The following is a 15,869-nucleotide window of genomic DNA, read 5'->3' on the forward strand; positions in this document are numbered from 1 at the left end:
AAGTGATTCTATAAATCACTATTTTAATAGCGAAAACATCATTACATATTTAGGCAATAAAATTTTAATATGTTTTTCTGTTCCTCAAAGGCCAACATCTGCAATTCCTCTGGTGTGCACGGGCTTCAATAATCATCTCGGTGTTACTATTGCTTATTACCTCCCTTGACTTATATATAAACATACTAGCTATTGCCCGCGACTTCGTCCGCGCGGAATTAAAAAATAAAATTAATAAGAACCGTTTCGGAGATACCTTTAAGCAAACATTCATCCATCCATGGATTTAAACTTTCGCATTTATAATTTTAGTAAGAAGTAATGAAAAGTAATAGATTCACAAATTTTTGCATATCTTTTAGATATTTCATCACATATTTTCGCAGTCTAAAACAATTCTATGTTATTCTTTCTAAAACAAATTGAAATTTATACATTAAAATAACACTTAACCACAAAACATTTGTATCGATTAATTTTTAATAAATTCAAAAACCAAAGCAACACAATCGTAGCTTTAACCCTAACACGTTAAATAAAAGTATATCGTTCAAATTATACGGTGTCACGACCCTGACATGGCAATGTAGACCTTGACTGGTTAGTTAACGTTACAACTTTGAGTATAGAGAAACGGACTAAGCAAAGAGACGCGCGCCGTTGTACTTAATAACTTCTGCTACGTTTCGCAAAAGGTGAGGTATTGGTGACACTTACGTAAAATTGAAACGTCTTTATAAATGCATACTGACTAAAATTCACACACTAACACAAAACGAGTTCACAAGTAAGGAAATTTAGAACTTACTCGTTTTTATTTGACATAGGGAAATACGCGCGCGCGTCATGTCCTGTCTCTTTAAAGTCAAAGTGTTACACTAATAATTGTTAATTTGAACGCACCAAAACGCCTCTACAAAGCTCCCATAAAATGTTTTAAAACGATATACGCACAAATTATTACAATCACGCGAAACTCATTTCAAACCACTTTCAAACGCGAAAACTCAAAAACTTACCCTCGCTTAGATTTTATCAACGACATCCTTGGGTTTATTCAGTACGTGTTTGAATTTGGAATCATATTTTTTTTTAAGTGATAATTTATATTACTTTATTTTAAAGGGTTAGAAGTGGCCAGTATTATTTCTTCAGTTTAATTTTTTTATAGATGAAGATATTTTTTTATAACGAAAACTATTGTCAAAATAAATTGTAAAGCGGATATTCGAAACATTTTGCTACAAACATTTGAATCATAAATGGCAGTAGCGCAAGTCATTAGCAAACATATGCCAATTCACTAAAGGGTTGTGTCAAGACTTTGCCGTACTTAGTAGGTACTCTAAATATACTGTTTATGACAAAGAAACCATGACCTAATTATAAAGAAATACTTGAGTTAGGGGGTTAAAAGTACCTCATTTTATAGTCCAATTGTCACGTAAAAGCTTACCGTATCGAAAATATTGCGGCCTCTTATTAACATAATGTTAGATGACAAAACGTAGTGTTACACTGGGGCGTGGGTCTTTTGACACGCCAACTAATGCCTGGCCATAACAAAAGAATTAACTGTTAGAAAGGAAAAATAATTTAAGCTATTAATGAAGGTTTTTCGTTTGCCATAGAGTTATAATTTGTTTTGTTTAAACGTTATTTGTGTGATTTGTACTTTGTAATATCTGCACGCAAAAATACTCGCCGTTTAAATTGGAATTAAAATATGATTAATATTTGTTTTTAAAAATATGAAAAAGATACAAACATTTTAAGATATCATTTTACTGTAATGAAATTGATAATTTTCGTTTTAATATTTTGAATCTTTTAATGAATTTGCTTACAATAATTTATTTTTAAAAAATCTACTAGTGAAAAATGTAATAATATTAAAAAGGTAATAAAATACACGTACCGTTGAAATAAATTATATATCAAAAATATGAAAAAGATACAAACATTTTAAGATATCATTTTACTGTAATGAAATTGATAATTTTCGTTTTAATATTTTGAATCTTTTAATGAATTTGCTTACAATAATTTATTTTTAAAAAATCTACTAGTGAAAAATGTAATAATATTAAAAAGGTAATAAAATACACGTACCGTTGAAATAAATTATATATCAGTGGGAGCAAAAATAAACGAGAAACTTTTACGGTTTAAAAATCACAATGTGATCTTGATTGAATTACTAATGCTTACAAAAAGATCGATAACATTTGGTAACTCAAAAATTCGAATCAATAACCATGGGTCTGAGAGCAAAAAGTACGTTTAAATCATACTGTTATCTCAGTTTTGTCAATAATAATGACAGGGATGACGATATGTTTTATAAAGATATTTTGGTCTTAAAAACCCACGGTTAGTCCGGTAAGTCCCACGCTTTTTAACTTATTATTCGCGTGTTACGCCCGCGCTTTGATTTATTCATAATTTTTTTCGGTTTTCACGGTGATCGAGGCCTCCGATTAGCTCGCTTACCGCCGCGCACGCACCGGTTCACTTAATTCATGACTTACTACCGCATCACTACCGATAAGTATTTTTAATTTGAATAAATTATTATTTAAGGGTGTTATCGGTGCGTTATGGCCGGTTTAATAATAACCGTGTGCTGCCGTAACGTCACAGTTTTAGTGATGGGAAATGAAGTAATTGTAACTGTTTTTGAAGGAAGAGTGATTTGTTAAGACTGGTTGATAACTATTTTTTTTATGTTTCGGTGATAAGGGTATGTCTAAAAACTTTGACGTAAACAATAGTAAAGTCAGCAACAACTGTTAGTGTCCCACATGAGTCCAGATTTGAACAGATATCTTCGCGTATTGAATGAAATAAGTACTCAGGTATTGAAGGAGTGAATGAATCAGACAGCAAGTTAATGAACGAACGACATGTCATTCTTTCATCCTCTTAACTCGGTAATCTGTCAAAAGTGCTACGTTGTGTTTTCGTTGCCATATAGTACTTACAATAAATAACATCACTATGAAGGTTTAACATTACGCACGGTAGGTCTCGTGGCGGTCGCGGCGTTGGCGGGAAACTAACAAAATGGCCGATAAAGATGTCACGCGTTTTAATAATTTCGGTCTCGGGGTACGATCGCGCCACCAGATTGGCATATTTTAATGAGAGAAAAAGAAACTTCTTTTGTAAGTCAATAAATAAGGTCATTAAGTTCATTTGACTACTGGTTTTACAAGTGTACTAATGCTCTGCGATGTTCCCTAAATATGAGTTTTAATTGTCATTTTTTTTTTCAGATTCATAACAGCGATGCCACACACAGGTAAGAAATATTCTTTTAATATTTGTACAAAATATTATAAATTTTCTTTCCATGTTAATACAACCAAGAGACACAACTTAACAAATGCACAATAACAGTGAAAAATTAAATAAAAAAAATTGTGTATTTGCGCAAAGTAAAAATACCCAAGAAACCCGTAATTCTATTATCTGTATATTTAATTGTAAACAATTAAAAACGACTGTACTGCAATGATTTCCATTTGCGATCCAAAACTAAGTGTTACAATTATTCCATGATATCTGTTAAAAAAAAACAAGCTCGAATCTTAATTAAACTAAACGTCTCACATATAAAGCTCGCGCCGACAAACCTCGAATTGATAATGTTTTTAAAAAGAATCCTCGCGCTTGAATCATAAGCGTTTCAAAGAACCCTGACCACTGCCCCTGGACCATAAACGGTAATTAAGGCAATCGGCAGTCGAATCTCGTATTAAGATAATATCGGATCCGTATCGAAAAGCGGCCCACCCGGGCATAAGCGACCAGTTCTCTAATTCATTATACATGCTATAACTTACATTAGTCTCTTACCAATCAAGAATCATTTCATATCTCGCTCGATTTCCTTTAAAATCGTTTTTGACTATGTCGTTGGTATATCCATACTAACTAAACTATACCTATGATAAATGCAACTGTTTGTAACGCTTTTGCGACTTCGTATTATTCGCAACGATTCGTATTATTTAAAGACTATTATTGATTATATAGAAACATTGTAACTTTTATTCCAACAATACAACTGCTTAGTGTGGGTTTTTGAGACCAAAATCTCCGTTTAAGACATTCTGTTATCTCTGTTTTGTCAAAGATAATGAAAGGGATGACGATATGTTTTATACAAAGATTTTAGTCTAAGAAACCAACGGTAAATCGTGCAGAAAATGTGAAAGAAGATCTCTATTTCCCATAAATAACTAAACTATATGAAACATTTTTTTTTTGTAATTTAGTAAGACGCCTTGGAAAATGATATATTACTTTATTGCTAAAATAAATCTGAAATATAAGGCTTTTTCAAGTTAGGGTCACACCAAAAATCATATTCATGTACATTCACTGACACAATATAAATTTCAAAACTTATTAATATTATAAATGCGAATGTTTGGATGTTTGGATGTATGAATGGCTGTTTGAAGATAGCTCCAGAACGGTTGCTTAAATCTCGCTGAAATTCGGCATAGCCTGGAAGAACGCATATAGGCTACAATTAAATATTTCTATAAACAATGACGATACGTTAAAAACATATTTTCCATGTAACTGTCCTACGTACAGTCGCGTGAACCAACTAGTAAAATTTAAACGATGTAGTATTGCTATTAAACATGATATTTATCGTAATTTCTTATAATGTACCCATAAACGCGATGATATCACAGTTATAAACATATTCAATCTCATAGATACGGCATAATATGTTTGAAGACATTTCTTTAAAGGGATCACACACGTCGTTTCCGGATTTTTTTAGACGCCTCTTGACTTTACTTGTATCTAACTAGCTACCTAATAATCTTAATGAGCGTGCTGAGGTTTGGATGCGGCGAGGCTAAAGGTTTATAGATCGATAGAGTGAATAACGATACGATACATTCCAACACTACTTTTATTTAGAGAATTTTATTCCTATTGATGTTGGAGTGAAGATAAACGAGATGGTAGCGACTGGGACAAGGAAATCGAATTACCTGTTATTGATAAATGTTTACTTTGTGTTACGCAGACGCCAGTGTAACATTTGCAAACAACTGAAAATAGCGACGGATATAAAATGCGGGAAAATGCGCATTCGTCAAATGCAACGCCGAATTATTTTGACATCTTGATGAATTGGAAATTATAATGATCATTCGAAAAAAAAGCATTAGATTAATTATATTTTGTCAAAGGAGTTAAGAAGCTTTTTATACTTTTAAAATCATGTTAGTATTCGTATTTTTTAAGATATGACTGCTAGAAATAAACATAAACTCTGGAATGAAAATGTAGATTTGGAAGAGGAGAGAACCTGTGCCAGAAGCGCACAATCTCTTCCTAACCCTCTTGAGTTACGGGCGTGAGTTTTGTTTGCTACGTTTTGTTCTGTATGTTTGATTGGAATGAAATATCTGTTTCTTAAGTATTATACACTAGCTGTCGGCCGCGACTCCGTCCGTATGAAATTAAAAAAAAAAACTTAACTAGTAGACTGTGATTTCCTCCAGACAATGTTCTACATCAGTGACAAATGTTATCGATATCCGTTGAGCCGATGTACAGTTACCTTCTTACAACAATGTATCCATCTATCCATCCAAACATTCGCATTTATAATATTAGTAAGATAGTAAGATTCAAAAGATTGCATATTACGGATACTGATCCATACGTAGTTTCGAAATGATATTAATAGTTGTATGTATAATAATTCATGACTCGACCGGCGACATAATATACGTTATCAATGGTATGGATCTAACGCATCGCAATGAACGCGTTCGTCCGGTTTCTGTGAGTTTTTATCTACGTCATGACGCCGCTGCCGACGGCCGAGCTTTTGACGCCAAATTAACTTATCGGATTTTCTGGGCGGCCGCGATTCTAACCTATGCATATTAGAATAATGTGGATACGATTAATAATAATTGGCAGACTTAAGTCCTAAGTGATCTCTCTTTGCATACATTTAGTATGAGAAAACACCCTTCGTGACTAAATAACAAGACTAGAGCTAATAAATGATGAAGAAACAAGCTATAGATAATAAAATAAAAATGGTAATAGTTTTTTTATTATTATTATTAGAACAAGGAATAAACGGAAGGTGGTTGCAAAATACAGTTACCAGTTATGGATTTTGTTACAACAACAATCTCTTACAAAATTTATTAAAGTACGGTTATTGTTAGACTTTTATTCGTTATTTCAGTCGTCAGTCCCTTTTTGATAGTTTCACATTTCACCGTTTAATCTTATCCATGTTAATATAACCAGTTATCAGTCCTTCTATATCAAACGGATCTAAAACATCACATTCGATTTTCTACTTCGATGTTTACAACTGTGTTACAATTTAACGTCATAAACTTTTACATTTTATTGTTAATTAATTGATTCGGAAAAGAACCTGATCTTCAAGACGTGTACCAACCGAGAGGTGCAATCCCATAATATTTCACACGTATTTGTAATAATCGATTTTATTGTATTCATATTAATAAATATCGTATCGATGTACGAAATATCGAGTCGTGAAAATTGCAATTGTGAAATTATTATTCATGTTAAGATTATTTCTTAATTGAATTTCGAAATTTAACTTCAAATTTGAGATTTCTTACATAAAGTACAAAATCTTCAACTTTACTAATTCAACATTGATTATTTTATTACAAATATCTATCATAAATGAAAAAACGTGTCAAGTTTCATATCTCCTAATTTTATTGCCGAAACTTATATGTAAAAATTTTCCATTATAGATGTCGCCCGCGACTACGTTCGTGCGGTATTAAAAAAAAACTTAGCAGCCAGCATACTATGTTTATGCTACATTTGTGCCAAATTTCATCAAAATCCGTTGATCCGTTCCGGAGATACCTTCTAACAAACATCCATCTAAACTTTCGCATCTATCTATCTATATATATAAAAGAAAGTTGTGTTAGTTACACTATTTATAACTCAAGAACGGCTGAATCGATTTGACTGACAATTGGTGGGCAGGTAGCTTAGAACCAGGAAACGGACATAGGATAATTTTTACCCCGTTTTCTATTTTTTATTCCGCGCGGACGGAGTCGCGGGTAAAAGCTAGTTTATAATATTAGTAAGATAAGATTTTAGTTATTTCAAGAAGAGTGAAAAGGATGTCAATATACTTCCAGGATTGTTTCAACCAGTGGAAACCTACGATATGTCATAAACTGAAATTAGTCAAATTTAAATGTGAAGACGTGTAATAAAGCCCTGAACAATAAGTACCACACATAAATAAGAACTAATTAAATGTGACTTACTGTAACTTCGCGAGTGCGCTTTCATCTTGGCGTTCGCAATAACTTCACCTAATTAAACTTTTATAAAGACAGCTCAGATTTTAATTAAGACTAAGCAATAAAAACCGAATACGGTAACGAAACTTACGTAAAACTTTTTCGTGCTTCACAAAACTGTATTCAGACGACAGGGACGGATTTCTTTTGTAACGGCTTAAACTCTCAAATATACTAACGTGTTTTGTTAAACTAAAAAATATTTTTTTTTATTTTCGTGTAGCTTGTAGAAAAGAAATATAGATTAAAGTAGAAATTGTTTTTGTTTTTGGTTACAGAAAAATTAGATATGTTTGATAGCGATACTGTACCGGTACTGTAAATGTTTTGTACGATTTCCGCAAAATTTTTCAGAAATTAAAAAATAAAATCATTTGAAATAAGCTATCTATAAATTAGAACGTCTTATCAAAATTAAGTTTATGATTTTTTATAGGAAATTGTAGAAAAACACCACTAGTTTATACTAGTCCGTCCCTGTGATGTTTTGATATTGATGAGTTCTTAAAAGCAACGCGAAGCTTTGTAACACGGAATGTAAAAACATTTAGTACGTTGTAAAAATTAAATCGAGACAGATTATATTTTAGCAAATTTTATCTGATTACGAATCAAAGTGAAAATATTTAATACTTTAACTACTTGTGGGTTTCGACAGCGGTTACACTTGTATACATATTGTTGTCTTTGTTTATTAAAACTCACCGTAACACTATATTGTATAATAAAATTGGAGTGTCTGTAATAAAGAAACAAAATCCTATTTTCAAAATTAAAAAAAAATTGTCTATCTGTCTATCTGTATGTTTGTATGCAAGTCGTCGTTTGTTTCGTGTAAATCGAGATTTTGTCTAGAAGGTAGCTGATGTGTGCAAGAAGGAGTTCTTTGGCTATTTAGTGTTTTTTTTTCGTTGAGAAAAAAATAGAAAAATTGTTTTAGAGAATGAAGTGTCTGTCATATTATGTAATATTATTGTGCGTAGAATAAAGATAATCTTATAATAAGTTAGGTTTTCAATTTTGAAGAAAATAAATTAAGTTCTTCTTTATTATCTAGAAGAAACAAGGTATAAAGATGCCAATTCGAAACATCTGTACTAAAAAAATTGTCATCTCATGTCATCATTGTATTTGAAAAAAATAACCATAAGTTTCTACAAGTGTAACAGCAGTGGAAACTTACCTTTAGACAGAAAATAGTCTATTCCATTTCAGTGATATGCTTGATACCCTCTGGTCTATGAAGGTCATCATGGTCACATGGTCAATATGGTGATTAATATGGTATATTAGAATAGTGTAATTTGAATTTTTTAAGTCACGGAACAACTTTTTTTGAGAGAAATTAACGTGTGTGGTATTCGTAAGTTATAAACTTAAGACTTTATAACTTAAGTTGACAACTTAAACTAGTTGCGATTATATTGAACAAGATAATAATCTAAACGTCGTGATAAATATATATTTTTAAGTTACATGATTTTTTTTTTTTTACAAAAAAAGTTGTTTAACATCCTAAAAATCGTGATTGAAAAAATCCAAAAAATAATTAAGACTATTTAAAAGTTAGTTTAATGTTTTGAGAAAGTTTTAATAATTTCATGATTAAAAATAATATTAATTGCCATAGGAAAGTTTGAAATCTGAAATTAATACGAAGAGACAGATAGAATGATTTTTTTAAAAGGCAAAAATTATATTCTGATTACTGTCTTCTAATGATTTTCAAGTAAGGACACCACATCTGTTCGACCTTGCGTCTCTCAATCGTTTTGGGATCTTCGGCAACTTGTTTTCGAATTTTAAACGCTTTTGGTTTCAAAAATTTAAGATCATCTCTGCTAACACCTTGTTTTACCCATTTTACACCATATCCAGACCCTGTAATATTATCATTAACTACTGCAATATAACGTAGAAGAGAAAAAATATCTCTTTTCCACTATACTAGTCGGGCATAAATACTATTTCTAATAAGAAAGTGATATTATTTCCACTTGTACGGTTGCTACTACTCATGGAAAAAGGGTTTAAATGTTGAAGCTTCTGTAGATGTTTTAACCTCGGACGAAAAAACCAGTTATGGATTTTGTATGTCATATATACATTCATAAATGAATGTAAGTATATTAAAAAGGAATAATATAAAAATTATGTAAATTATGATAATGAATGTTTTGTTTGCTGTTTTTAACATAAGTGACATTTCAAAATATTTGTCATCAAGCTTACTATCATGATTTTCGATAATATCTGGCCTCAGAGTGCCCAATGTGTAATATTTCAAATTGTCGACTGCCGATGTATACTCCTCGCATCTACACCTGTCCATACTGACAAATATTTAAACATGAAAACATTAAATACACATTCATAACATACGTAATCAAAAACAATCTAAATCGACTTGACAAATTTCGAAATGTCAAATTGCACAATGACGTTTGCGGTAAAATAATAAATAGTAGTGATGTAATCGTAACCGATTTTTAATATCGATAAGAATCGATAATGTTGTACTCGATGCATACTTTTAAAAACGACATAATTCATTCGTTAATTAATGAAATTATAAGTGTTACAGATGAACTAAATAAAGTCACTTATTAGATCCTTCAAGTGATACAAAACGTACTTCTTAATGTCTTATTATTCTCACTTAATTTATTTTTTTCGGACTAGATATTTTTTTGATGAATCTAATCAAATTTTCTATTCTAAGTCTATATTTTTATCAGAAGTAAGCTCCAGATTAAGACAGTAATTTCGTTGTTCATTACACCGAAAAAAAAAACCAAATCAATTGACAAAAAACACTCGTTAAAATCGGCATAACCGTTAAACCATATAATATGATCCCTGTTATTACAAATATGAATATGAAAATGTTTTTAAATGTTCATATTCAACTTTATAATTGTAAAATTCATGAAAAACATATACTAGCTGTCGCCCGTGACACTGTCCTAGCGGCATTTAAAAAACTTAGTTAGTAGATTATGTGTTTTCCCAGGCTATATTCTATATCTGCGTCAAATTTCATTAATATCCGTTGAGCCGTTCTTAAGATAAATTCTAACAAACATGCATCCATCTATATATTCGCATTTATAATATTAGTAAGATAATACGATATCCCTTCCGCAAACATAACCTTTTGACAAAAGCACGCATCGTTTCAAACGCGACAGCTAAGCCGGCAGCCACCACAGCGCCAATTGGCGGCGTTATAAAATCAGTCACAAGTTATAAACCGTGCAATAACTTGTGCGATATACGAGCTATATTCTCGCCAACAACGAAAAAACACTAAACAACCTTTTACGGCCGGCCGATTGTAAAACTGGAAGCATATTAGCGATACAGCAATCTCCTTGCGCGTGCAAATCGTATTTTTAGAGCGATTCCTCGAAACTTACATCATAAAGTGTAAACATTTCGATGGCTCCATCGCATATAGTTGTAAGATAAAAATGCGATTTTTCATAAATGCTTTTAGTTTACGTTAATGTTAAAGAAGTGTTCCATTATAACCGTTGGTTTCTAAGTCCAAAATCTCTGCATAAAACATATCGCCATCCCTGTCATTATCTTTGACAAAACAAAGATAACAATATCTTTTAAACGGGGATTTTACTACCATTTGATTTTAGGAATAAACAAATTTCGAATGGAAAAAGCGCAAAAAAATTCTCAAAAAATTAGTTACTACCTTTTGGTTAGTACCTGTCGGTTTGCACACGTAAAGGTCTCGTTATTTCAAGCCAACGGTGTATACTTAATTATCACTAAGCTTGGATAAAGATATAATCTATTATTATTAATATAAAAAGTATAATATATATAAGTATAATAGTATAAAAAGTTCTTACTATAATTTTATTCACAAATAAAACAAAGAAACATCATTCATTTGTAGAACAGTGGGTCTAGCTCGAATATTTGTGACAATTGCCATTGTATACTCATCGGCAAAATTTCTATGTACAGCGCTCTTATCGGGCGTAAACTACACCGAAGATCGCATTCTAATTTTGACGTAATTGACTTCGTAGTCATATCGTCGTCGATATGAAGGCGATTATCACAAATATAGGTAATATATTCGTGCTAGGTCCACAGCTAGGTACAATAGCTGGAATAATCTCATTTTTGTCTTCACTGTTTTAATTATTGCGACTTACGCCGTTACAATTTAAAGACTGAATAGGTATTTAAGTTCAAATTGCATTCATCATATCATAAAATGATGTCTTCAAGGAATCTTTTAGGATGCAATAAGCCGAAATAAAATCAAAAAGTAAGGCCAGTATTATTCCCTAATAAGACTACATTATCGTCGGTTTCGTTATTTCATACGCGAAGCTCGAGCGTTTAATATTTAAACATCATAGATGGGGAATTTATTTCATTATCCTCACGTTTTTATAGCTTTAAGGATTAGCACACTTAATATGTAATATTTACGAGACAAGTAATGAGCGTGATAGTGGTGAAAATGTTCCGACTTAGCAAGTTGTGTTAAAGTATGGATAAGTCAAAAATATATTGCCCCATAAACAAACAGCGTTTCGATGAACATTAACCTTTTGATGATGTATATAAACATAAATAATACATAGCTTATATACAATCATCTATATATATAAAAGAAAGTCGTGTTAGTTACACTATTTAGAACCAGGAAACGGACATAGGATAATTTTACCCCGTTTTCTATTTTTTATTCCGCGCGGACAGAGTCGCGGGTAAAAGCTAGTTATTAAATGAAAGAAGGAAACTATAACCTGACCAAAAATAACCTTGTCATGAGGGCGCCACAATCTCCATTGATATGGCAATTATTTTACATTAATTAATATTATATAAAAAATTAAATCCAGTGTTTTAAACTTATCCTACGTTAATTGACAATTAATTTTTCTTTTGTATAAATATATTTTCAGCATATTAACACAACAAATTAACAATAAAACAAAATGTTAATAACATGGTACCAAATTTATATTTTTAATCAAATTTCTGTTGCCATTATCACAAATTATGTAGTTACTAGCTACGTAGATTTTCCGCAACAACGCGAGGGTATTTTCATGGTAAAGCTACACCTGATCTTTCTGTATATAAATATAAAGTCACTTTCATGGGCCGTTATTTTTTTTTTAATGAACATAAAATAAAATAATGTATGATCGAGGACGTTTATTTTTACCCATTTCGAATATCATTTGAAGCAATATAAATATGTACATGATAAATACCCCTTATGGTGATTTGGCAAATATTCGATCCCAAGTGGGAAGCAAATTTAATTCTTTTACTGCACATGTATTTTGGCTAATTAACTCACGGTATGACATTTTCATAACATTTAAATGCGTGTATTGTTCATTCTACAAGCATGTTCGTTGTCTAAAATAAGCCATATCAAGAAAGAACATCTCATTTCAACGTCTCGCATCACAACAACACATTTTACAAATAGCAAATAGTTTTTGTGCACGTCTATAAATTGGAAGCTAAGAACAAATTAATATCGTCGTCACGTAATTAAATATGTACAGAAAAGGACATTTTCGCATTTAAATGGCGACAGAAAACAACATTAATTCCTTGAATTAAACTATCCGTTCTTATAAGATAGGACATTTGTAAAGAAACTATAAAAATTCAACGGAGATAGATTCTTGTTGGTGTCGTCTTATGGTAGGTTTTTAAATGCAAATTTGAATCGAAATTGAACTCTACAGTAATTGGAATTAAAGTTCAAATTCATTTAAGTACTGTTTCCTCATTATAGCTCTATCTGGAAGAAGAATCGTAAATTCGAATAGTGATGTGCTGTGACTTTACTCGAATGCAGTTTTTTAATTATAATTCTATTTTTTTATGCAAATGCTAAAAAATTTACACATTTTAGCAAAATAGCAGAATAATCGTCCTTGGTTTGATAATGAAAAATTAATCTATATATATAAAAGAAAGTCGTGTTAGTTACACTATTTATAACTCAAAAACGGCTGAATTGATTTGACTGAAAATTGGTGGGCAAGTAGCTTAGAACCAGGAAAAGGACATAGGATAATTTTTACCCCGTTTTCTATTTTTTATTCCGCGCGGACGGAGTCGCGGGTAAAAGCTAGTAAGACATAAATAGTGATCGAAGAACAGCTTTAATGTGAAACATGTTAAAAATGTGTTAGAAATCTGACCAATATTCACTTCTACACATAATATGAAAGGTTTTCTATATTCAAATCATGGGCATGGACATCTCTCATAGAAATATAAACCTGGGTCTAGTAAATATTTCGTAAAAGTTCAGTTACCTTGTCTTAATATGAATTAAACCTATCGAATGATAAGCAGTCAACAGATCAAAGGACGTAAGAGACAGTCATTCGTTCTTCACAGCCCCATCACTGGGCGTAAAGCAAAAGCAATTTGCATCGGGATCGGCAGGAGGTTTCAATCGACAATAGCCGTGAAATGGCTCACTGCGAAGCCGGGAGCGGTGTCGGTTAAAGAAAAACTCCATAAAACCAAATTGCCCACGGACAAATTAGAACGCTAATTTTATTGCATTAAGGTAATAAATCGATAGGCGTTTGCGGATTGTTTTATTGCTATATAATAGGCAGCGGTAACAGTAGCTGTAAAGGTTGCATACCTAACCTTAAAAGGTGTTATTCTGGACTTCGTTGTGTTTCGATTAAGAATTCTCATCCAACACTTTTGAAGTAATGTCTACTTTAATTTTACACATTATTTTTAATAATTTTTTCCCTAAACTAATTAAAAACGGCTCAACTAGTAATCATTTATCGGCAACGAGTGCTGGACTTACTTAAACTGCTGAACCGTAATATCGTCCGACAAATTGAAATAGACACAAGGAAATATTTTTATTCCATGGAGACAGTGCGAAAGTGTATTCCGTAAATTGTGTTAAAATTTATGAATTTCATTTAAATTTAATAGCTTTTTATAACTTTAGTACTTATAAAAAATAAAGTCAGTTAAAGTCTACTGTTTAGATTGTAACAATTTGTAAAAAAAAACATATTACTGCAGATCGTTATCGTATAATTTACAACTATTGTCTCGAATATTCGAAATAAAACAATCCAACAATACAAATAACAAATGAAACTGGCAGTCATAAAACAAAACAACAATAATTTAAGTTCATTAAATATATTTTTTTCCTTTCAACGAAACATTGAGTTATTTCGCATTAACGTCTTCAATACACCTGTTCCATTTAGTCCTAATATTTATTTGATTGCTAAATCCACGGGGTGAACTTCCCCTTAGGAAATCGCCAATTATAGTTAAAAAAAAAACTTCGTAAAGATCTGATAAGGGCAGTGGAGTGACCGCCGTGAATTTATGTGTTAATACGAAATAATAATGAAGACCTCTTTATTTATGAATGTTACGTGACATGTTAATGGTTCATTACGTAAGATATTACAATAGTTGGATAACTAACTTGTTAGATGTTGTCAAGAAACACTTGTCAAGACGATCGATGTTTTTAACCCTTTGGTCGCCGACCCAAAACAACTCACTCTAAATTATTTATTGCATACAAAATTTTGTCGTTTAAAAGGGTTCGTTAATAGTAATAATAAAATAAAATAAAAAATAAACAAGGAAAAATGCAGCAACCCAAGGGCAACAATTCCAATAGTCCCATGCAAGTTTCGGCCCCCTCCGACAATTCAATCGTTACTCGTCGTAAGGCTCAGTATCTTTCGCAACAAGGAGCCTCCAAAATTACTTTACCTAGCGAAGGCTACGTGATGCGATCCGAGTTAAGGGAGATTATCCGCGAGGAGGTACAACTTGCTGTCAGAGAGTGTATGTCCGAAATAAACATATCCTTGACAAGTACTCTCTCTAAAATTAATGAACAAATATCTACATTCCAAGAATCTATGAACTTTCTTAACGGCGAAATTGAAAAGCTAAAAAGCGATATAAAAACTTGTCAAAGTGACATCACGTCGTTTAAAGAAGAGAAACAGGCCTGCACCAGTATGGGTACACTTTCTAATAAAATCATGGAGATCGACCAAATAATGCGAGCCGCCAATATCGAGTTACAGTGTGTACCTGAGCATAGAGGTGAGAACCTTGCGTCCCTGACGAAGCAGTTGGGCCGTACGGTGGGCTGTCTAATAAACGACACCGACATCTATTATTGCTCTCGAACAGCGAAAATGAACCCCAACAGCACGCGTCCTAGATCGATATTGGTCAAACTAAGCTCTCCACAGTTGAGGGACTCGCTCCTTGCTTCCGTGCAGAAATATAATAAGGCACATCCACAAAATAAACTTAATACGAGCGATCTTGGTATAGCTGCAAAAAGTTGTACCCAAATCTACGTTGTCGAAAATCTATCTCCCGAAAACAAATCCTTGCACGCTGCAGCCAGACTTCGAGCTAAAGAACTTAACTATAAATTTGTATGGGTGCGTGCCGGCAGAA

The 15,869-nt window shown here is 32.1% G+C and overlaps 1 protein-coding gene across 1 annotated transcript in view; it reads left to right on the forward strand.

The window, feature by feature from the left end:
* LOC106716326 (paired box protein 6 homolog) overlaps nt 1–15,869 on the forward strand; it is a 45,245-nt gene that overhangs the window by 10,887 nt on the left and 18,489 nt on the right. The window contains exon 2 of the mRNA XM_014509833.2: nt 3,279–3,304. Within this exon, the coding sequence (XP_014365319.1) occupies nt 3,292–3,304 (13 nt within the window). The 5' untranslated portion in view covers nt 3,279–3,291. The remainder of the gene's footprint in view (nt 1–3,278; nt 3,305–15,869) is intronic.

The sequence above is a fragment of the Papilio machaon genome, chromosome 25, assembly GCF_912999745.1.
Source record: "Papilio machaon chromosome 25, ilPapMach1.1, whole genome shotgun sequence".
NCBI lineage: Eukaryota > Metazoa > Arthropoda > Insecta > Lepidoptera > Papilionidae > Papilio > Papilio machaon.